At 49.8% G+C, this 21,476-nt stretch overlaps 1 protein-coding gene across 18 annotated transcripts in view; it reads left to right on the top strand.

Annotated features, from left to right (window-relative positions):
* TMCC1 (transmembrane and coiled-coil domain family 1) overlaps window positions 1-20,754 on the top strand; it is a 122,387-nt gene extending 101,633 nt beyond the window's left edge. For 17 of the 18 annotated variants that reach the window (XM_075433260.1, XM_075433259.1, XM_075433250.1 and 14 more), the window contains 3 exons: window positions 6,011-6,945; window positions 13,745-13,880; window positions 16,517-20,754. In XM_075433260.1, the coding sequence (XP_075289375.1) occupies window positions 6,011-6,945; window positions 13,745-13,880; window positions 16,517-16,831 (1,386 nt within the window). In that variant the 3' untranslated portion in view covers window positions 16,832-20,754. Of the gene's footprint in view, window positions 1-5,267; window positions 5,321-6,010; window positions 6,946-13,744; window positions 13,881-16,516 lie in introns of those variants that run through there. The other variant, XM_075433266.1, reaches the window with a different exon arrangement.
* Window positions 20,755-21,476: the final 722 nt, after the last annotated feature.

Below are 21,476 nucleotides of genomic sequence, written 5' to 3' on the forward strand. Positions count from 1 at the left end.
TGCAATTTGAAATAAATAGAAAACCGAAGAGTTGGTGGTATCAAATGTGTGGCAGGGTTGCAGCAGACAGACAGAAAAGGTTACAGGTCCAAGTTTTTGTTACAGACAGATCCACAAACGTACTGTGTGGGTGTGGAGTATTCATCCTTGGAGATGCTCAAAAGCTGCTGGACGTGGTCCTGGACATGTGGCCCTTGGTGGCCCTGCCTGAGCAGGGATTTGGACCAGATGACCTCCTGAGGTCCCTGCCAGTCTGTGATTCTGTAGCAGCCTTTAAAAAGCAAAGTATTAGAAAAAGCTGTCTCAACCGTAGGTCATAAATAGCTTATTGCATCACCCAGGTGGATCAGGCAGAGTAATTGGTATTACTTCTTTTGTTTACTCGGGGGCCCACGATAGATTTTGCAATATGCGATGTTTTTATCAGACCCAGCCGGGAGACTACATGCTGCCTGCTCACGTGGCAGTGGGGTTGATACCACCTTGACTCAGAGGTTCAAAGAATCGTGTGCTGCAGGTGTCATGCAGGGAGCTGACTTCTGGCTGTCAATTGCCTTTAATGAGGGTACCTCGTAGTAATTGGTGATGTTTAAACACCTCTTTGCTGTACCTCACAGGGATTCTGTGCATGGCTTCATACAAACATGCATTTAGATCTATAATGATCCTGAGGCCTAGTGGCCTTAGGACTGTTTTTGCACTGTACGAATACTGAAGTAGAGAGAAACAAGGGGAAATGTAGGGCCAAATGAGAAATTACAAGACACTGAGGTTAACACCCCTGTCCCTGAATCGACAGTTGCGATTCTGCGACAGCCGTAGGCTGCCGGGCTCTCAGTTTCATACCTCTTAAAAAGACAGCTCTTCTTGAAGTGCAGGACTTGTGGAACTAATGTGAATTTGGGATTGTTGCTAGCTCAGTGGAAACTGCAGCAGCATCTGAACGATGGATTCTGCTGCATGGACACATGGTTTGTGGAACAGATCTTTGTGTACCAGTGTTTAAGTCACCCCTGCATGGAAGCAGTCAAAGGCGTTCTCCTTAAGCCTCCTTTGGCTCCTCAAAGTAAGAAACATTGCCAAGAACATGTTGGGATGGAAACAAGAAAATTAAAGCTAAATTTGGGAATCGCGCATTTTAAGTAATCTCAAGCCCCCTTTTCTACAGATATCTTCCTACTCACAAAGTTTCCTGAATCTAAAGGGACTTGATCCTGAACATTGTCAAGATATAGTTTCTCTAAATCTTCTACTTAGTGCAGTTTGCCATCTTTTTGCTTATAGAAGGAAAAATAGTATACAGTATTCCACACTGGCACATATACAGGAATAAGTCAATTGGAAATGTGAGAATTTACCAAGGTCTGTTCACCCAGCAAAGCAGCAAGTAAAAAAGCTCATCTTCCCCGGTGTTTGGTTTCTCTGTCAGCAGCAGACCATAAGCAACTGGTCAAGTACAATATTTTCCAAAATTTGGATCCTATCTTTATAGTAGTACTGTCCATTTTCAAAACCCACGGGTTGGGGGGGGGGGGGGCCTGCAAAGAACTTTCTCAAGCACTTTTATTTTTCACTGTTTCCCTTGTTTGCGTTAATTTGTGGTGGGTTTTCCCCACCTAAAAATTTCATATAAAGGTACGTTAAAGTGGTGTGTCGGTTTGGAGTTCAGAGGCACCACTCGGCAGACGGGGCAGGACGTGCACGAGTCTGTATCCAGCTAAAGGTGTGAGCAGACTTGGGGGAAGTCAGAGGTGACGTCGAGCGTTCGGTTAACAGTTCGGATAAGTACAGGGCACGTTCTGGGAATACGGAGAGCAGGCAGGCAGGCCCTCGCTCGGCGTCGGGGTCCGGGGAGGGCACACCACGTCCCTCGGTGCCCCCCGAGGTCTCGTGCGCTCGGCTGGGCGCTGGGCGAGCTGGCCCTGGCCTCGCGCGGCCCGGGGCCGGTGTGCCTGCAGGCGCTGTAGTTCTGCAGATGTCATCAGACGGGAAGGACACTTTTGATTTTCCTCCCCTCTAGTTTTTATTACCCATAAGGTGTTAATTAGAGATCTTGTTTCCTAATGAACTAGCCATCTTGTGTCTGTCGTCAGAGACTGCAGGTCTCCACTCCTGTGGGTGCCTGAGGCGGGAGAGCATCTGCCCACCCAGCGTGGAGGGCTTGGCCCGGGTTGCCATGCCTCAGCTGCCGCCGCGCCTGCCCTTGCGCACACCGTCTTGGCCAGTCGCGCGCTAACGATTGCTCCTGATGAGGAGTGTTTCCAGACAGGAAGCCTGACACACATGACTTTGAGTCTCCTAGGTGTTTGTGCCTGTATCACTGTGCTGTCTTCAGCACGGTGCGGAAAAGGAAACAAAGCATCTTCTGAAGTTTTTCAGGATGAGTTTTCGCTGCTGCTCAGGGTGCTCAGTCACCGGGAAGCGTGATTCGTCCGGGCGTCTGAGGCACTGCTAGCTCCCTTCCGGGGCTGCTCTCCGCAGTTGTCGTTCTTGGCTCCCCGTCTCACCTTGCCCTATATATTTTTATTCCAAGTGGCATGACACTGTTCAGTCACATCTTTAAAGCTCCAAATGAGAGGGGGAGGAGGCAGGAGCTGAGCGAGCTCCTGACTGTAGGCTCGCTCTGAATTGCGCTGTTTGCCTGAGCCAGCGGCCCTGCTCGTTTGAAAGAATCTGTCGGTGGTCTTGGTGCATGGCTCCGCGCTATGTGCGTGTACTGGAGCAGTTGGTAAGGACACCTGAAACGCCCTCCGAGGAACTGTTGGGTTGAGTCTTCAGCAACACCAAAAGGCAAAATCACAGGTTCTTTTTGGGCTGTGTCTTGCAGAATAGATACCTAGAAAAACTTTTACAGGAGGGAAGGCCTGGCAGTCTCGAGCACTAGGGATTTGATGAGATCTTGAGGGGCAGAGAGCAGAAGGTCCTGGCGTGGTTTCATACGGTTCAGGGCATCACGCCACAGCCGCGTTCAGTCCACTGCCTGGTGGGACGTCGTGCAGGTCCGCTCTGTCTGGGCTGACTCAATATCCTGGAAAACTGTACTGCAAGGGAGACCAGCTGAATTGTAACGCCTGTTTTTATGCAAACATTGACCATTACAGTATTTCATTTACCAGCATCTTTTCAGGACAGATTGCCGGTCATCCTAAATCAGCAACATGTCACCAGCATTTCCCAGTGTTCTGAGGGACCCGGTTTCTGCTGAGTCTGCCCTTTCCAAAGCCTTGTCGACACAGAGGAAGTACTTAAATCATCTCAATTCTCTTCCAGAATAGCACTTTGTACAGCTGTTTGCTTTTTAATTGGGAAAAAACCCTTCTTATTATTCCAGAATAATATCCACACAGCTGGTGGTTATGGAGTAATTATCCCAACACGATTTATTCTGCTGTAGCTGTGCTGGTTTATTTTCTGTCGCAGGTGTAGGAGGATAACCTGAGGAGATACGCTGAAGTCACTGACTTTAAAAGGGGGGAAGAGAAAGTTTCTACAAAATGTTTTCTCTCACAAAACTCATGTCTAAGAGGAAGAATGTACTATTAATGTAATTTATAGTAATGATACACATGTGCACACTAATTAGACCCAACTTGGGGTAAATTAAGGTGATAGAAACTCTTTATTGCAAAGTAATGTTGAAGTCCCTTTAGTTTACGATGCTGAAAAGTGCAAATTTCGGCTCGGAGCCAGCATGTGCTGCAGAAGAGCTGACAGCCCCACGCGATCAGCAGCTCTGGGACCGGGCTGCTGGGTCGGTCCCACTCGCTCTCACCTTTTCACCGCCCAGGTACACAAGTGTTTCTTTATGGAAAAAATGAGTTTTTTCAAATCACTTTTGGAAAAAAATTGCTTAAAATTTGTGGATCTTTCTTTTTTCACCTGCCATTAGTAGTAGAGTTTCCTCGCTCTGGAGCAGACACAGATGGCTGCCAGAGGACTGACAGGGCTGTGCTGAGCAGGCAGCTTGCTGCGTGAGCCGCGGAGGGGAGCGGGGAGCCTGCGTCCGTGTGCTGGACCGAAGAGTCTGTGCTGCGCTACGCCAGGGGCTGCGGCGAGCTGGGAGAGCAGGGCATGGAGCTGCTGTGCGTGAAGGACGTGTGGACCAGGAGCTAAGCGGTTACGCCACGGGGAGCTGGTCGGCATGCCTTGCGCGCACAGGGTCTTTGCGTCCTTCTAGTCCACGCGAAGAAATCAGATCTGTGACAATTCTAGGAAAATCTTAATGAAATTACAAATTCCAAGAAGAGGTGACTTACCAAATGTGCCCTACTCCGAAATGCGCCTGTCCCCGCGTCTCGGAGACGGTGTGTTCTGCGTGCAGTACTCGTGTCACGCGTGTTGTCGGTGCCACTGGTGAGCAGGAGTTCTTAGCGCTGATTTTCCATGGATCTGTCCAGAGGTCCAGGTTTCTACAGCAAAACCCGCTGAGGAGAGCAGTCGGTATTTCTGCAGTCGCTAGGCTGAAGGCTGCTGCTCTGTGGTTTCCAGCAGCTGAGCTCCTCTGGAAAATGAGTCGGCGGAGTTTTCGGTACGCCTGGTGTTGTGTCGCTGTGGTGGCAGACCTCGGCGTGAGGCTGCTGGGAGGGCGCTGGCCGGTGCTGCTGCCCACGGCCGCGGGGCGGTCGTTGTGCTGCGCCGGACCCTACGTGTGGGGCGTTGGGACTGGAGAGGGGTGCGACGGACCCCGGGCGCGTGCTTTGGGCTGCGAAGGGTGTGTTCACCGGGCGAGCGTGCGGGTGTGTTGGGCACAGGCGTCAGGCGGCTGGTGGGCGTTGGGGCAGAGCGGTCTGGGGCGGGGTGGGGATGGGGATGGGATGGGGATGGGGATGAGGTGGGGTGGGGATGGGGATGAGGTGGGCTGAGGATGGGATGAGGATGGGGATGAGGTGGGCTGGGATGGGGTGCGATGGGGCGGGGCGCGGCCCGGTGCTCCAGCCGAGCTGCTGGGCCGGGGCGCGGGACACGCGGGGTTGCCGGGGCCCGCTCGAGGTGCGCGGGACCTTGGCCCCGCCCCGGGGCTGGCGCGGGGGCGGCCCCGCGCCTCGCCGTCCGCTCGCGGGGGCTGCGCGCAGTAGCGGGGCACGCGCTGCCCGCCCTTCCCGCGCGCCCCGCTCTCGCGCGCCGCCGGCAGCTCGGCTCCGCCCCCCCCCCGCCGCGCGGCGGGCGCCCGCCCGAGCCCCCTGAGCGGGGCGGCCTCCGCGGGGGCGGGCGCGGCGCCTTTAAGGGGCGGTGCCGGGCGGTGCCGGGCCCAGGTGGGGCGCGGGGCGGCCATGCGGGAGCCATGCACTGGGAGCGCGCGCTGCTGCTCCGCCGGGCCAAGGTAGCGAGGGGGGCCCGGCCGGCGCGCTGCGGGGGCGGGGCGGGGCCGCCCGGTCCGTCCGCTCCCTCCCGCCGCCTCGTTCGTCTGCGCTGAGACGGCCTTGAAGCTTCTGGGGGCTGCCGGGGGTTGCGGGGGTCCCCTGGAGGCTGCCGTCTGCGGGTCGCGGCTGGCAGCGGGGGCTGGGCGGGGCTCGCCGCTTCCCTGCCGCGGCCGGCCTCGGCAGGGCTCTGCTGCTCCGGTGACCGCGTTGCCGCCTGCCCTCGGGCCGAGGGGAGCGCCGGGGGCGGCTCGGGCCTGCCGGGCACCGGAGCTGCCTGCCTGGGCTGGGGGGCGGCTGGTCGCCTGCCCGGTCCCCGCACGCCGGCGGATAGAGCCGCTGGCTGACACCGCGGCTCGGGGAGCTCGGCCTGCCGAACCTGGGCGCCCTGCCTGCTTGGAGCCTCGGTGTTTGGCTGTCTGAGGCCCGTCAGTGGGCTGAAGCGTGAGGGGGTCGCTTTTTTCTCGGCTTGTGCTAGGTGCCCGCAACGCACGTGGAGCTCGGCTGACTGGTGCCGAACCCTGGCCCACTGAGAGAAGGTGCCTTTCTGCAGAATTCCGTCCACTTGTCATGTTGGTTGGCACAAATGAGGAGAGGTTTTGTATTAGCGAAACCGGTGGCCAGCACTTACGTTTCTCTCTCTCCTTGCCTAGATCGAGCGACTGGAAGTCAGCAGCCTAGCGCAGACCTCCAGTGCGGTGGCCTCCAGCACGGATGGCAGCATCAACGTGGACTCTGTTGACGGGACCCCAGATCCTCAGCGTACAAAAGTGGCTATCACGCACCTGCAGCAGAAGATACTGAAGTTGACCGAGCAGATCAAAATCGAACAAACAGCCCGTGATGACAACGTGGCGGAGTACCTGAAACTGGCCAACAATGCAGACAAGCAGCAGAGCGCCCGCATCAAGCAGGTGTTTGAGAAGAAGAATCAAAAGTCAGCCCAGACCATCTTGCAGCTGCAGAAGAAACTAGAACATTACCATCGAAAGCTGCGAGAGATTGAGCAGAATGGGATCCCCCGGCAGCCAAAGGATGTCTTCAGGGATATGCATCAGGGTCTGAAAGATGTTGGAGCAAAGGTCACTGGCTTCAGTGAGGGCGTAGTAGACAGCGTAAAAGGTGGGCTTTCCAGTTTCTCCCAAGCCACGCATTCGGCAGCAGGAGCTGTGGTTTCCAAACCCCGGGAGATTGCCTCCCTCATAAGGAACAAGTTTGGGAGTGCAGACAACATTGCTAACCTGAAAGACTCCTTAGAAGAAGGCCAGGAAGATGGGACAGGTAGCAAGGCTCTAGGTGTTATTCAGAACTTTCAGTCAAGCCCAAAATATGGCAGTGAAGAGGATTGCTCCAGTGCCACATCGGGCTCAGTGGGAGCCAACAGCACAACAGGGGGCCCTGTGGGAGCTTCTAGCTCCAAAACAAACACTCTGGATATGCAGAGCTCAGGGTTTGATGCAATACTGCATGAGATTCAAGAAATTCGAGAGACGCAGGCAAGACTGGAAGAATCATTTGAGGACCTTAAGGTTCGCTATCAGAGGGATTACTCACTAATAATGCAGACTCTGCAGGAGGAGCGGTACAGGTATGTACTTTTCTACTTTGTTTCGGAATTAAATACGGTGAGTTGCAAAGCGCCAGAGTCCTGGATAGCACTACTCAGCAGGCTTTTTCCAGCAGCCTGATTCAGATGGAAAGTTCTGTGGTCTTCTCAGGATTTCACCCTCCCAGCTTTGTCTTTTGTAAATACTGTTATCTTGCTGCTCATCTCGCTTTCTGTACAAGAAAGAAATAGCTAGGAAAAAAGTTCGTTTGTAGTGTTCTCAAGATAAAAGGTCAAGCCAAAGAGCTTTAGAAAGGTTTCCCAAAAGGCCAGGACTACACTGATGCAGGTACTATTGTCCAGACAGTGCTTTACCCTGCAAAGATCCTGTAAAGGTTTGGGTCGAGAGAGAGGGAGCTATGTGTGGACAGTATCCTGACCCTGCCTCCTCCAGCACTCTGGTCCATATCTACCAGAGAAAGAAACATTCAGCTTTCTTGGGGTTCTCCAAAAAGGCGTGATCTTGCCCATGTGCCGTAACTAGGGTATCCTCTTCCATTGTCCCCTCAGCGCCATGGGGGTAGGGTTCGATGAAATGAAGTTATGTCAGATGCTGGCAGTGCTCTTGTTGTGAAGGTCACGTGGCACTGGAAGTGGGTAACGTGTGTTTCCTCGGCCTTGCCCTCGCTGGAGGGAATGGAGAGGCAGAGGGGCTGCTGCAGGACTGCCAGTCCCGGGTCAGGTCGCAGGGAGGCAGCTGGGCAGTGTGGTATGGCAGCCAGCTCCCACCGCCCGCTGCAGAACGCAGCCCACGGAGAGGTGCTGAGGGAACGCTGCGCCTTCCCCGTCCTGGCTGGATGGGAGAGGGCCCTCAGCAGGCTGCCCCGCGCTGCCAGCAGAACAGAACGTCTGGTGTCCTCCCCATCACACGCGGGGACACGGGCTCGTCCCCAGGCTCCGGAGGGAAGAGGTACCAGCTGCCTGTCTGCAGCTGTTCAGGACACTGCAGTCTCCGCCCACGGGATTCTTAAACTGCGCTTTTTAAACTTTAGATAACAAATGCAAGGGGCCCGCATCCTTGTTCTGATGGAGGACAGCAGGCTTCTGTAGCGAGGCTGCTGGTGGCCTTTGCCACTTCAGCCAGGCGGTGCAGCACAAGCTGTGGGGCTTGGCAGAGCTGCTCGGTGTGGGGCAGGCATTCTGAAGTACCGCGTGCCCCTTGCTGTGTTGCCTTGCACAGTACGACACGGCGTTGCCCTGCAGCTCTTTAGTCATGCTGGTGCCAGATCGCTGGAAGAACATTTGAAAAGGCTTAGCCTGCTAGGGTCCTGTAGAGACAGCAAGCTTTCTGTGCGCTTTGCAAAGCTTGGATAGACAACGACAGACCAACACCACTTTCTAATCCCTCTTTGAAACAATCAGCGATTTGGCTGAAGCCGGCGCCCAGCACAGCAGCTTTGGTTCCTAGTGCCTCGTCGTGAAGTCGCGTAACAAAGCGGTGTGGAGTTTGATCTGCCGCTCCCCAGCAGAGAGGGGTCCTGTTGTCTGTTGCTGTGTAGGTTGTTGTTTCGCACATACAGCAGCGGCCATTCATAGTGGAACGCTGTATGCAAGCTCAGTACAGCTGGAGAAGCAGCCTGAAAGTACAATAGAAGACCTTGGGGGCTGATGTCTGTTATCAGCTGAACTGGCTGGTTATTCCCTGAGACTGTTTAGTGGTCTCATGTAGGTCCTCATTCTGGAGTAACACGAAGTCACATCTGTCATGTTCCATTAACCTTTACTGAGTGCTCCCCAGATGTGAGCCCAGAGCCTGACCACTAACCAGGGCAGCCTGGGGCAAAAAGCTTCCAGGAGAATCTATATTGGGCTTACAAATGCTTAAAAAGACAGTGATTTAGACCTGCCATTTGGAATGCTGATGCAAATTAATGAAAGGTGTGACCTTTAAAGAGGGCTAGTTAAGCTGTGCCAAGTGCCCTTGCCTCTGCAGGCTTTGAGGTGAGCAGGTAACTGCACAGTCTGCAAGAAGCTCACGGGCTAATCACAGTGAGACTGGTACCTTACTGTACAGATCTAGATTCTTGTGTGACAGCTTCTGTGTTTTAAAACATCACAAAGATAAAAGCCAACATCACCCTGAAAACTGGAAGGTTACGTGATGGATCCGAGGGCAGAGGGGATGCTGCTGAAATGGTGGAGAGGGCTGGTGCCTGTTCCTCCAACCAGGAACCGCTCTCATTCCTCAGCTCTCTTCAGAAGATGGGAAAAGATGGGAATAGAGGTTGTGGTTTGAAGCTGGGAGGCTGGGGATTCAAATTAATTGTTACTGGCTTTAAAAGCTATAAATACCTCGTAACTCTGCTCTATTTCTGGGAAGCTTTCAAAAACAAGCATTGAGTTCAGTTAGAGCTCAAAAAAGGAAGTATTTTGGAGAAGCCTTTGCTCGTAGGACAACACTGAGTATTTGTATTGTATCTGGAATATGGAACAAAGCACATACCATGACATTTTCTCATGCGGTCTTTGTCCATTTCCTCTTTCTTAGATGTTCTACTGTTTTGCAGGTTCTGATCTTGTTTCCTCGTGTGTTCATACAATCTCTGTTTATCAGGCATGGCTTGCCTCGCAGGTTTTCCACGACCTCCTCAGCCTCCTCCCTTCCTCTCCCTGCTTCCAGATCTTGCCCGCCAGCCCGTGTAGCTGCCGGTTTGCTGCTCGGCTCTGGGGCAGGGCCTTGCTGGTGCGGCTGCTCTGGTTCTCCCGGGCCAGCCTGGTGGCACCTCAGCCCTGCTGGGGCAGCTGTGCTGTGCTGCCTGCCCGCCTGCCGACAGCCCGGGCTGGCCCTGGAGCACCGTGCCGATGGGCTGACTCATGGAGGAAGGAAGATCTGCCGGCGCCTTGGCCGTCGTCGCGTTTCGCCTGCACCGGGAGCAGGCACTGGAATAGCCTGTTGCTGTTCTCATCGGTTGGAAGGTGGCGGTTGTTTACTGATATGAGCAGGGACTTTCTGTGCTATTGACACTGGAGTAAAGTTCCTGCTGAGTATTTTCATCTTGTGTGTCCCTTTAGGAACCTGTTTGTACGTGGTGAAATCATGAGCTCATGTATTTGGAGTGTGGCCAGTCCAAGGGCTTGGGTTTCTTCTCAAGCCCGGCATCCTTGGAAGGGGCATTCAGGTCTCCCACGCTTCTGTCAGGAGAAGTCCGGCAGCCAAAGTGCTAGGCGCTGGTGCGTTCATTTACCTGGGTTTTGCTGTGGTCTAATTGTTGGACTTCAGTCTGTTCTCGTAATTTGTCTTAAAATAGATGAAACGTGCTAAACCTTTGAGGTCTAGAAGGGTTGAAGAGGCCTTTCTGGAGTGTGGCTGGGCAGCATCTTGGATCAGATGGGTCCTTACCCAGCCGTGAAAGCTCTGAAATGTCACTGCAGAGCTGTCGTCCTCTGCCAGGGCAGGCTGGGAGCTGGAAGCACAGCACGCTGCGGGCACCGAGAGCAGCTCACGCGCCCTCGGGAGCAAGCGCTCTCCCTCGTGTATCATCTAGATAGAAGACTTGGAGTCTACTGCAAATAGATACTGCTTTTAGCTATTACTCTGCTATTGAAAGCAGCATGTTCAGTAGCATTAAAAATGTATTTGGATGACAAATAAAGATCAGATTAAACTTTGTATGATATAGCTATTAAAAAAAAAAGGTCCATCTCAAAACATGCTTGAAGAGAGGTATTAAACTCTGTTCACAGTCTACTGTGAAGATCTTTTAGCATTGGTTGGGTCAGAGTTTCTTTACTTGCCAGAGCACTTACTGAGTGCAGATAAAATGTCTTCATTGTCATGTCTCTCCCTTACAGACGCTGTATTAGCCGTGTATTTTGCAGCTATTACTTTAAAATGCCTTAAAGCTCTAAAAAATGAGATGGTCATAATGGTGTTTCTTAGCCTTTTTCAAATCAGTTCACCGATTCCCAAACAGCAAGCCTCAGAAAACGTGTGGAAATCTGACATGGCTTTTCAAAAATGAAGTGTTCCACTATCCCGTACTTCAGCTGAGCACCCCAGTAGCATACTGGGTGTCTTCCGTGTGAATGTCTCTGGTGATCTCCGAGATACTGGTGACAGTCAGCAGTAGTCTGTTACACGGGAAAGTCTCTGTGCTGGAGCTTGTTAATTTTGAGGGGAAATTTCACATTTTAGCTAGTGAAAAAGTAATCCTTAGACTCTGATGAGGAATTTTCCATACCTGAAATAGAGTAGGATTTGGTCATTCAGGGCTCTGCAGTATTCACAGACAAGTTTAGAGTCTGTTGCATAGACGCTGGTACTCAGAGAGGGAAGCGTGAGTATAATCTAACCCTCTTGACAGGTGTCCCGTCCCTTTTATTTTTGTAATACCTCTGAGTTAAATGTGAACCATCCTGCAGTAGTAACATCCTGGCTTCGGGCCCTGCAAGTCACATGAACCCGTCGGAGCTTTTCAGATTTGAACAACAGTAGGAAACAGCAGGAAAAAAAATCATTTTCTGAACTGTAGATAATGGGACAAGGAGTGAGAAGGAGATGAATGGAGGAAGTGTAATTTCGAAAATAAGTCTGGATAGGTTGGTTTTTGTTGTTGTTTTGTGGGTTTTTTTTAAATAACCTAATTCCAGCAGTTGCCTAACACACCAGTTTCTGAAAGAGCGGGAGGTTCTTGGGTGCGAGCTGCAAAAGCTCTGGGTTGCGCAGGGCGATGAAGTGTGGTCCGGGAACAAGTCTGTAGTCCCGCATCCAGGGCGGGGAGGGTTGGAGCCAGCCCTTTCGCTTATCGTGGTGTGCTTAAACTCTGAACTGTACAGATTTGCAGCGTTTCCGTATGTTTCCTGCCGATTGAGGTAGTTTTGAAGTTATTAAAATACAATTGTTTCTTGTTAGAGAACAGGATTTAAGCTGCCTGGCAACAGCCGTTTTGTGAAGGGCGTTTATGTGGGAGGAGGTTAAAAGACATAGTCATTATATTTTCAGAAATGCTGAAGTCCCTTTTTGTGTAATAAACCCACTGGAGAATTTTGTAATATATTAACAAACTGAATATATTTCAGGTAATTGATGCTGCCTTTGGGACTTGAGAGTGGGTTTAGTTGCGATTTCTTCGTTGTTGGCAAGTTGTTTATTTGTCTGTTTTTTTTTTTAAGTTGGGTGGGAACAAATGGCACTATTAATTATCTGGGCTCCTTCATTAGCCAGTCTTCACATGGCTATTCCCTTATTTGCAGCCCGTCTTTCTTGGGAAACGAGTTCTGGTGTGTGTCCCGCCTCGGCTGCACAGCGTTTGTGGCACAGCTGTGGGCTGCACCAGTGGTTGGGTTCATCTCACTGCTGGTCCGCCACGTGCGTCTCGGTGTTGGACATTGTCGTGCGAGGTCTGACTCCTTAGTTTAAAGCAATACTGCACTGGGAATGTACATGAAAATACTCTTCAGACTTTTCAGTTAAAAACAAACCCACAAGACTGTTTATAAAGGCTAGCCTGTGCCTGCAGGTTCTGAATATTTAGCTTGCGAAGCACCAAAAAAATCTTGAAAACAAACAGAAGCAGGATCCTTTCAGAACTTGTAATTAAATTCTTCATTACAGATAAATGTTCATTTTATGCATATGTGTGTGTATGAATTAAATTCAGACGGAGTCAGAGGGGAACTGAAGTTAAACAAAGGAATCTATCTCTGTGTTGAATTCCTGAGAAATTTCTCAGTTATTAGTATCAAGGGTCGGATGATAAGAGCTGCACGGGAAGCTCTTTCCGTGCTGTTAGAATGAGTAGAGAGTCAATGGAAACCAGAGTGGAGAAACCCTGACAGCCACAATAGCTGCACCCGTACCTTGGTTACCATCAGCGCTGTTGCTCGTAACGAACCAAGCACGAGAAATGAGCGGGGAGCGTGGTGGAAGAGGATGTGACAGATGGTGCCCAACTTGCCACTCCCGACCCTTGAGCTGTGGCCTAGCTCTTGGTGTATGTTTGCCTTTGGTATTGAAGCATGAGTTGCTTGTAAATTTGGATTTGAAATTCCAAAAATTAAGTGCTACATACAAATGCAAAGTATCAGTAATCTATTTTGAAAGTGCTAAAATAACATTATGGTGCTATCATTGAAGTCAGTTTAAAACTCCCTCCATGAGAAACAAAACTGTATCTCTCAGAATTGTCTTAACTCAGTTTTTTGGGCAGCCCTCTTCCTCAGGGCTGCTCCCAGCCCATTCACCAGTAGCAAACTGAAAAATAAACCTGTGGGTTAATGATTCATGTGCCCTCCTTATAGATAATACAATGATCTTTGCTAGTTAGGTTGAATCATTCGTGGGAGATAAGGAAGTCAGAGATACGCATGTGACCTTACATGTAGAGACCAGACAGGACCATCATGTTCTCTGAGGCATCGGTCGCGTTTAACTTCTGTGTCACTTTTATGCCTGTTACTGTTCCGAGTGTAGATGAAAATGCTTAAGAGCTTATGGTATTAGAAGGGAACTGTATGGTTTAAAAAAAAGTTTGAGGAATAACTTATTCTGTTCTAATTCGGTCCTTGATTTCTTGCACCACTTGACAGCTGTCATTTAACCACCTGTGTTTATTTTTTTTCACCAGGATAGAAACGGGTTTAACATTACCTTGCCTGGTAGAAAGGATTTCCTTAATTACCAGTGAGAGGGCCTTACACTGTAGTGCGTGCTTTTGTGATGACCGAGATGGCCACCCTAGTTTTAGTAAAATGTCTGTGATGTTCATTGCTCGATTGTTACTGCTATAATTCCGCCATCCTCTTCTCATTAAAGTTACTGTACCATGTATGTCATTTCTAGATGTGAAAGACTCGAAGAGCAGCTAAATGACCTGACTGAGCTCCACCAGAATGAGATCCTCAATTTAAAACAGGAGCTGGCCAGCATGGAGGAGAAAATTGCCTATCAGTCTTACGAGCGAGCCCGGGACATCCAGGTGGGTGACAGAAACAAGGACACTCAAGTCCTGTCTTCCATCTGCTCTTTCTGCAACTCACGTGCCTTTGAAGTACTTCTGTGAATCAGTATTTGGTTTTAATCCTGTAGCTTTATTGCTAAACTGGTTATTGAAGAGTTCCGAAAGGGCCTTTATTCCGTCTCTGGCCCTCGGGTATCTCTCCAGTAAAGAAGGGCTGTGCCCCTGCACCACCGGGCACGTTCACCTGCAGTGGGAGCCTGGCGCTTAGTCCGGAGCAGAGTCTTTAAACGAGCTGCAGCAAAGTGGAAGCCTGCGTCCACCTTTTGTGCAGGGTTTTGTAGGGTGTTCGAAACTGATGGGCCAGGACGTGAACACTTTCTTTACCGTGGTGTTCCCAGTAGAGTGACCCTAGGGTGTGTTTCCGTGTTGCTAATTTTAGAGCAGTGATCACGTATGTCTAAGGAAAAATGGCTTTGTGTATCCACTGCAGTGAGTCAGGACACAATTCTTTGTTGGTTTTGCCCAAATAAGGAGATGTTTTTAAAAGAGAAGTTTATTTCAGTATGTAAAAGACCAAACCTATGGAAACAGAGATTATGAAGCTGGAGGGCCTTCCATAGAGCAAAACACCTGGGAAATTATCTGAGCAGCTGCTAAACCTGATAGAGAGGCCTGTTCCGAAACAGGTCTGTCATCCATTTTAAATGGCTTGTTGTGCTAGTTTAGTGGGCATCTCAGTTTTGATCGGTGATGTGAGATATTTATAGCGTGAGGCAAGAATCGCAGGTCAAAGTTCTCCCTCTTTCCTGCCACTGAGGAGCTTCAGCCAGGTGCTCTCCTCTGGAAACAGAGCAGGCTGTGCTTTTGGGACACCAGTAGACCCAGCTGCAGGTCTGGTTGCGTCCATGTTCCTCCAGTTTGCTTGCCGTTAGAGGAGGCTGAGCAGTTTTGCCCTGTACTTTCAGGGACTGTAACTGAAGAGAAGCCCTCATGTTTCATTGACCTCCACAAACATGGTGCAATGACAGAAAAATGTAACGGGTGACAATGACCTTTCAGTTAAGGTTACGATAAATCAGTGTCTGCGGGCGGTGGTGCCATGGGCTCTGACAGAGCAGACAGCAGGATCTCCCTTGGGGGAATGTTACAATATTTAGGGTTCTTTTCTCCTCGCTAATTTAACACGGCAGGCTGAAGAAAGGTTGAAAGCTTCAACTGAAGTGGGGATTTCTGAACAGCTCTTTTGAATCTTCATTTTATGATTCAGCACTTTTAGTGTGAACTTGCAGATTGGGACAGACTATTCCTCGGCATTGCTGGGGAAAAGGTAAGTGCTGTAGAGCATGGGCTGATGCTGCAGAGGAGCAGTGACAGAGCTGAGGGTAGGCAAGGAGTCCTGGTTCCTACTTCAGTGATGAATCTGAGACTGCTGCTTGCTGCAACCTCTAGATGTTACCCGAAGTTAGCCTTTGTATCTGAGAAGAGCAGCTCTGAGGGAGGATTAGTGGAAAAATTGTAACTTTGTATCTCCAAGAGCAGAAACCTCTCATTCCATTAATTACGTTAAAAACCCTCCTCGTCATCCTTCGCCTCCTCGCTGCAGTCACCAGTGTTGTGCTGTGGGTTGGGTTAGTCCACCTGAGGTTCAGCATGATGAGAAGGTTTGAAAACAGTCGCCCCCAAGACAACGGTGCTTTAGAGATGTGGTTTTGTACAGGATAGTCTTCTCCTTCCGCGTACTTTTGCTTTGGCTCTTCCCAGAGGCAGTTTCATAAATCTTTGTGCCTCTTACCTTTCTCCTAGACATCTCCTTTCTCCGGCCCTTGCGGTGTCCCCTGGACCTATGCCAGTGCCACTGCTTGCTGCAGTCTGGAGCAGGAGATCTTCCTCCTGTGACGCCAGCAGTGCAGTCCTAGCTGTGGTGCTCATCAGACCTTTCCCTGAGCTCGTTCAGCTCACTAAGCAAGCAGAATGCAGCCAAGCCTATTTGTTTAGTTATTTTTGGTGACTTAGTTTTCTGCCAGGTTGATTAGAGAGTTGAATGGGCTCACAGAGGGTCGGACAAGCACGAGCTGCTGCAAGGAAAGTGATGGAAGTGGGAGGCTCCAGGAGTGCACATCCATCCCAGAAGAGGAGGAGGAGGAGTGCTGGCTGGACACAGCACCTTTGTCCCCTCAGCGGTCTCTTGAAACCAAGGCTGAAATGAGCGGCTCACTGGGCAGCCTGCCCTGAGGCTGTCCGATTGCTGAGGGCTGTCAGCGTCCTCCTTCCGCTGGCTCCGACAGCAGGGCGGGGAGGGTGGCAAGGCCCCGGGTGAGCCCGGCACCACATGCGGGGACAGGCAGCTGACCATGCATGTGGTAGCACAGCCAGACTTCCGCCCAGCCCGTCATCTCTGCGGAGCCTCTCTGGTGTGGATGGGATGGCGTGGCGTGCTGCAAACAGCAGTCCCCAGTGATTGAGGGGCTCCTCGCCCTCAGCCACACGCGGTGGCACAGCTTCCGCTGCTCCCGCAGCAGTGTACGAAGCCGGGGTGCGGGAGGCCTGCGGCGGGCAGCCCTGGTCTGGCCGTTGGCGCGGTGGGGGCCGTGGGCTGCCCGCTGCCAGGGTGGGCGTGTGGGGGCTGGAGCCCAGCCGTGTGCTCTTGCCGACAGGAGGCCCTGGAAGCCTGCCAGACCCGCATCTCCAAGATGGAGCTGCAGCAGCAGCAGCAGCAAGTGGTGCAGCTGGAGGGGCTGGAGAACGCCACGGCCCGGAACCTGCTGGGGAAGTTCATCAACATCCTGCTGGCTGTCATGGCTGTCCTCCTCGTCTTCGTCTCCACCGTGGCCAACTGCGTTGTGCCCCTCATGAAGACTCGCAATAGGACGTTCAGCACTTTACTTGTAGTGGTTTTCATTGCCTTTTTGTGGAAGCACTGGGAGGCCATCGCCGGCTACTTGGAACGGTTCTTGTCTCCCCCCAGATGATGGCGGCAGGCACGGCTGCGTCGCCCTCCTCCCAGCGCTCTCGGTGAGCAAGCGTGTCAAAGATGAGTCAGCACCTACTCCGCTGAAGTTTTAAAGTGTCCGAGTGAATTTGTTTACATTTAGAATAACGTTTTTTCTCTGCGAGATGCATTGCAATAGTATTTTTTAGATTTTATTCAAGAACTCTTTTTGGCGAGAATCCTGGATAATTTTTATGTAGCATGGTTCTCTTTGGATGCAAATCTTAAGATTCTTTAAAGTGTACAAGAGAAATAAATAAAACACAGAAATTTGGAGCATACCAATGGGCAATTTAAATTGTGGCTTGAACTACTGTACTAAACCTGTCAGGACAAAGAGACCGTGGTAAGCTTAAGATGAGCAAAGCTCAATCCAGTGCACAGCCTTGAACGATGGTACCACAGCAAACCTGTAACACTAAACTTTTACTGTGAAGTCTGCTCACATTCGGTGTCCAAACGTATGCGTTCAGAGTGGTTTCTTTCCTTAACAAGAGAAAAACAACAATGCGTGGATCTCTTTCCCAGCTCAGCGTCTGGGGTCACCAGTTGTGCTAACCTGACTTACAATAACTTTCTCTAAGGCTGGCTGACTTTGCTAAGCGTATGAAGTGGAAGCCTCATGCCATACACAGTAACTGCACAGTTGTGCTACAGTATTTTGAAGTAGTCCTTGAAATACTTATCTTTAAGCAGAAGCCCTTGGTCGCACTTTTAAGTTTTTTTTATATATGTATATTCACAGATTTAAAAAAAATCCGAACAGCATACTTGAAGAGTGTAATACTCAAACTCTCAGTGCTTCCTTATTGTTTCTAATAGGATTTTTTATTATAATTATTATTATTATTATTGGGGTTTTTTTTGGAAAGGGTTGGGAGGGTCTTTTTTTCCTTTTAAATAAATAAGTGGCGTTTTTAAATGAAGAAATGCGTGAATAATTGTGAGCCGTCTTCTCCTGAAACAGTTTTGAGGAGGGCAGAGAGTAGTTTCTTGTGCCAGCCTGTCTGGAACGCAGTGCTATTCATATGCCATTTATCTGTCCTCCTGAGCACACAGATGCAGCATCGTGAAAAACATCTATCTTCTCCACACATTTTTGTCTTGCAGGGCTATTTTTTTCTTTTTCCAGATGTGAAGGAGAGTATGTTTATATTTCTCATTTCCACGTTATCTCTCATTCCTGGCCTCAGGATACAAATAAGGAATTTCTCTTCATCCTTTCATAGGGAAAAGACAGGTTCTTTTAAGGAAAGAAATACCAAATCAGCAGTCCATTTAAAAGAATGATTGTGTCAGAAATATCTCTGATTTAATTTTTAAATAAACCTCTAAAAAATGAAACCAAAGTTTTCCTCCTGTCAGGCTCTGGTAAGATCATTTGTGTCTGTTTCAGGGTCTTCTTTGTATGCTATATCTGTGTGATGTGCCATAGAGAGAGCATCATCTTCTTCAGCCATGGGGGCAAATACTTGGTGTAGATACCTTTTCGAAGCTCTGAAGGAAGTGTCAGCTTCAAATGTAACTCTCAAGTGCTATTGCTGGTGACCTGTTGGTACAGGCAGGTGGGCTTCATGTCCAAGGAATCTGTGTTCACTCTATGCTGTTTTTTTAACTGGTGTCCCTTTCACTGGAACAAAGCCAAGATTCAGCTTCCTTCTCCATGAAATCCAAAAAGACTCCAGGATTCTCTTTCAAAACCATTTATAATGTTTAGTTAGATCTTACTGTTTTCCTTCCTCCAGGCTTAAGTTCCCTCTAGGAACCAAATGTTACCTAAGTGACCTAAACCCATTGAAATCCTACATATACGTGTGTGGAACGTGTACGTCGTGTGTATGTATACACAGAAGCCTGGGACTTCATGCTAGGATGCAGATTCCCTACTTCCCTCGAACTAGGCTAACAGCCTTGAGGGTCTTCTGATTGCCAGCGGAGACAAGCCCTCTGCCATCCAACCATCCTTCCTCCTTCAAAGATTCTGCCTGGTTTTTCCATAGTCACAGGAAGCTCAGGTACCCCTCTCCCCAGGGATCCCAGCACACCTCTCCTCATCACCATGTGCACTAATCTGCTCCTGTCCTGCTTAAAACACAGATTGCCAATTGCAGCTGACTCAAGCCAAAAATAATCATGCTTTCCACAGACTTGCAGGCAGAGCAAAGATTGCAGAAACATTCCCTCCCTAGACCATGCTTCTAGCTCCAGCAAAACTGTTCTGTGTACCACCCTTCCCTGGCTGATTCACGTTACGTGGGTAACCATCGTCTTCCTGTTACATAGGTTTTGTCAGAAACAAAGATGTGAATGACAGTGAGAACTGATTTGGCACACAGCTGAGAAGCTTTGTTGCCTTTATTTCTGAAAACCGGCCTTTGCACCTCTGTTTTTCTCAGTTTTGATCACACTAGAATTGCCCATGGTAGGTTTTTATGTGGTCAAAGCAGGAAGGAGTTGAAAGCCAATGGATCTGGACACTCAGTGCCACTCGTCCATAGTATTTGAAGAAAGTGTTTGTCCCTCTTCTTCTTTATATCCTAATTTCATTTAGTGTCTCAACCCTGTGTCATCTTCAGTAAACATCATCTGCTAATTTGCCAGAAGGCGCAGGCTTCGTAGAAACTTACCGCCTCAAAACTGTTTGGTGAAGGCCGTGTACATGTGGTTCTGGACAATGTCTGTCTGTCTGTCTCTTTCTCTCTCGACAGTTCCTTCCATTCCAGAAAGTTGTCTGCAGTAACGCCATATATGATGCTGCATCCACTTTTCATATCCGAACACAACTGCCATGTGTTTTGCCTTTTGCATTAGCAGGACGTTTTGGGGTTTTCGTCCCTCTTCAGTCTGAAGGTCTGTGATGATTTCTGATAGCTTAACAATGATAATGTTGTTGGAAATGTGATTCTAGCTTTAAAGCTCCCTTTCCTTGTCAGTGGTTGTGTTTGCTTTCTTGATGGAGTGTCTCTGGATGACACGTAGAAGACAGTTTCCGCCATGGATGTGGGTATGTGTGTGAGTACCTTTATTAGCCTTCCTTATGGATGTAAACTTTTTAGTGGCCATCTCTGAGTTGCAGAATGTTTCCTAAAACATTTCGGATTCAGAGTTGAAACGATTCTGAAATTGCTTAGATATGTTTAGCACATATCGACTTGGCATATAAGAAGGGAAGAAGCCAATGGGCTGTGTTAGTTCAAAAAGCAGGAGCTGTTAATTCAAATTTTGTGGTTCAAGTGAAGTTCATCTGTTTCCCCCATTTGCTTTCTCAATGTAAAGAACAAAGAAAATCTTTATGCAAAAAAAATTACCATTTTAAATTTTATGAGGTTCTCTTTTCTCTCACCCTCATCATAGTTCAGTGATGCTGAGCATGCTCACAGCAGTTATTTCATTGGTTTATTCCCGTCCCATGAGCTCTTAGGCTCTGATCAGATTAAATGTTGAGTTCTGTACATGTTGCACTGGGACAAAAAAAGCACTGTCTTTCAGCTTTGAAAATATGCATTTTTTTAATTAAAAAAAGCAGCATTTTAACAAAAGAAGCCAAGCTACAAAGGGGTTCAAGATTGGGTAGTTTTGCCAGTTTTTAAGTGAATTCTGAATATAGCTAAAGAGTTAAAAGCCCTGTGTGTCTGTGTTGTGTATGCCAGGTGGTATAGTAGTAGGCAACTGACTTAGCTGTAAGTGTGTTTTAAAAGTGTAAAAAAATAAACAGAAAAACTCACTTGCACGGGTTGAAAAGTACAGAAATGACACTTGTGAACGTAACACTGTAGTTTATAGATCTTAAAGCTGCTAATTGTTGAGAGAGATTTACATTTGTCTTGTCTGATTGTCACAGATTTATCTGTGACACTTTTACTGTACATAAAAAACTTTAAATAAAGACCTCAGCTATTAACACTGGCCTAATCTGGATGTTTCCAAAGGGATAGGGAGGGGTGGTCAGGAGGAAAAAGAGGGGCGTGTTAGAAGTGTGCTGAGCCCTGGTAGCTTAAAATTTGAGCAAGTTCTCCCTAGATCTGACCATCAGTCTTCATTCTGTTACCAGCCATACGCCGCCTGGGAACGGTGAGAACGAGTTGGCTGCACTGTTCGGTCTCTGCGGGCAGAGGAGGAGGAGGAGCAGCACTGCTTTCTTCCTCATCCCTTCCCTTCCAGTCGCCGGGGCCTGGGGCAGCGTCTCCGCAGCGTGACGGCCGTGCCCACGGACGCCTGACCCGCCTGCGGCTCGCCCGTCGCGGCGTTCCTCTGCCCTGCTGCCTGCAGCGCTGCAGGCCGCAGTGCGGAGCCGGGTGCAGTTGGGTGGGACCGCTCGCCCCAGAGGGGTCTGCCCTGACGAACGGGGAGCGGGTCCTGTATGTCCACCTCTGAGCAGGTCTGCAGCTGGACTGCCCCGGCTGAGGAGGGCTGGGGGCTGGCTCTCGCTTCGCTGGGCTTTTTCCTTACTGGGCCTGCAGGATCAGCTCTGTGCTGAGCCGCATGTGCAAGGCAAGGTGTGATTCAGCCCCACCTGCATTTCTCACGTGGATCTTGCGATGGAGCAGCTCTGGGCCCCAGCTCAGCTTTGAGGAGGAATTCAGCTGAGAACACAGCATTCGCCAGCCGAAAGCCCGTTCCCTCTT

This window comes from Opisthocomus hoazin, chromosome 11 (assembly GCF_030867145.1).
Source record: "Opisthocomus hoazin isolate bOpiHoa1 chromosome 11, bOpiHoa1.hap1, whole genome shotgun sequence".
NCBI classification, from domain to species: Eukaryota; Metazoa; Chordata; class Aves; order Opisthocomiformes; family Opisthocomidae; genus Opisthocomus; species Opisthocomus hoazin.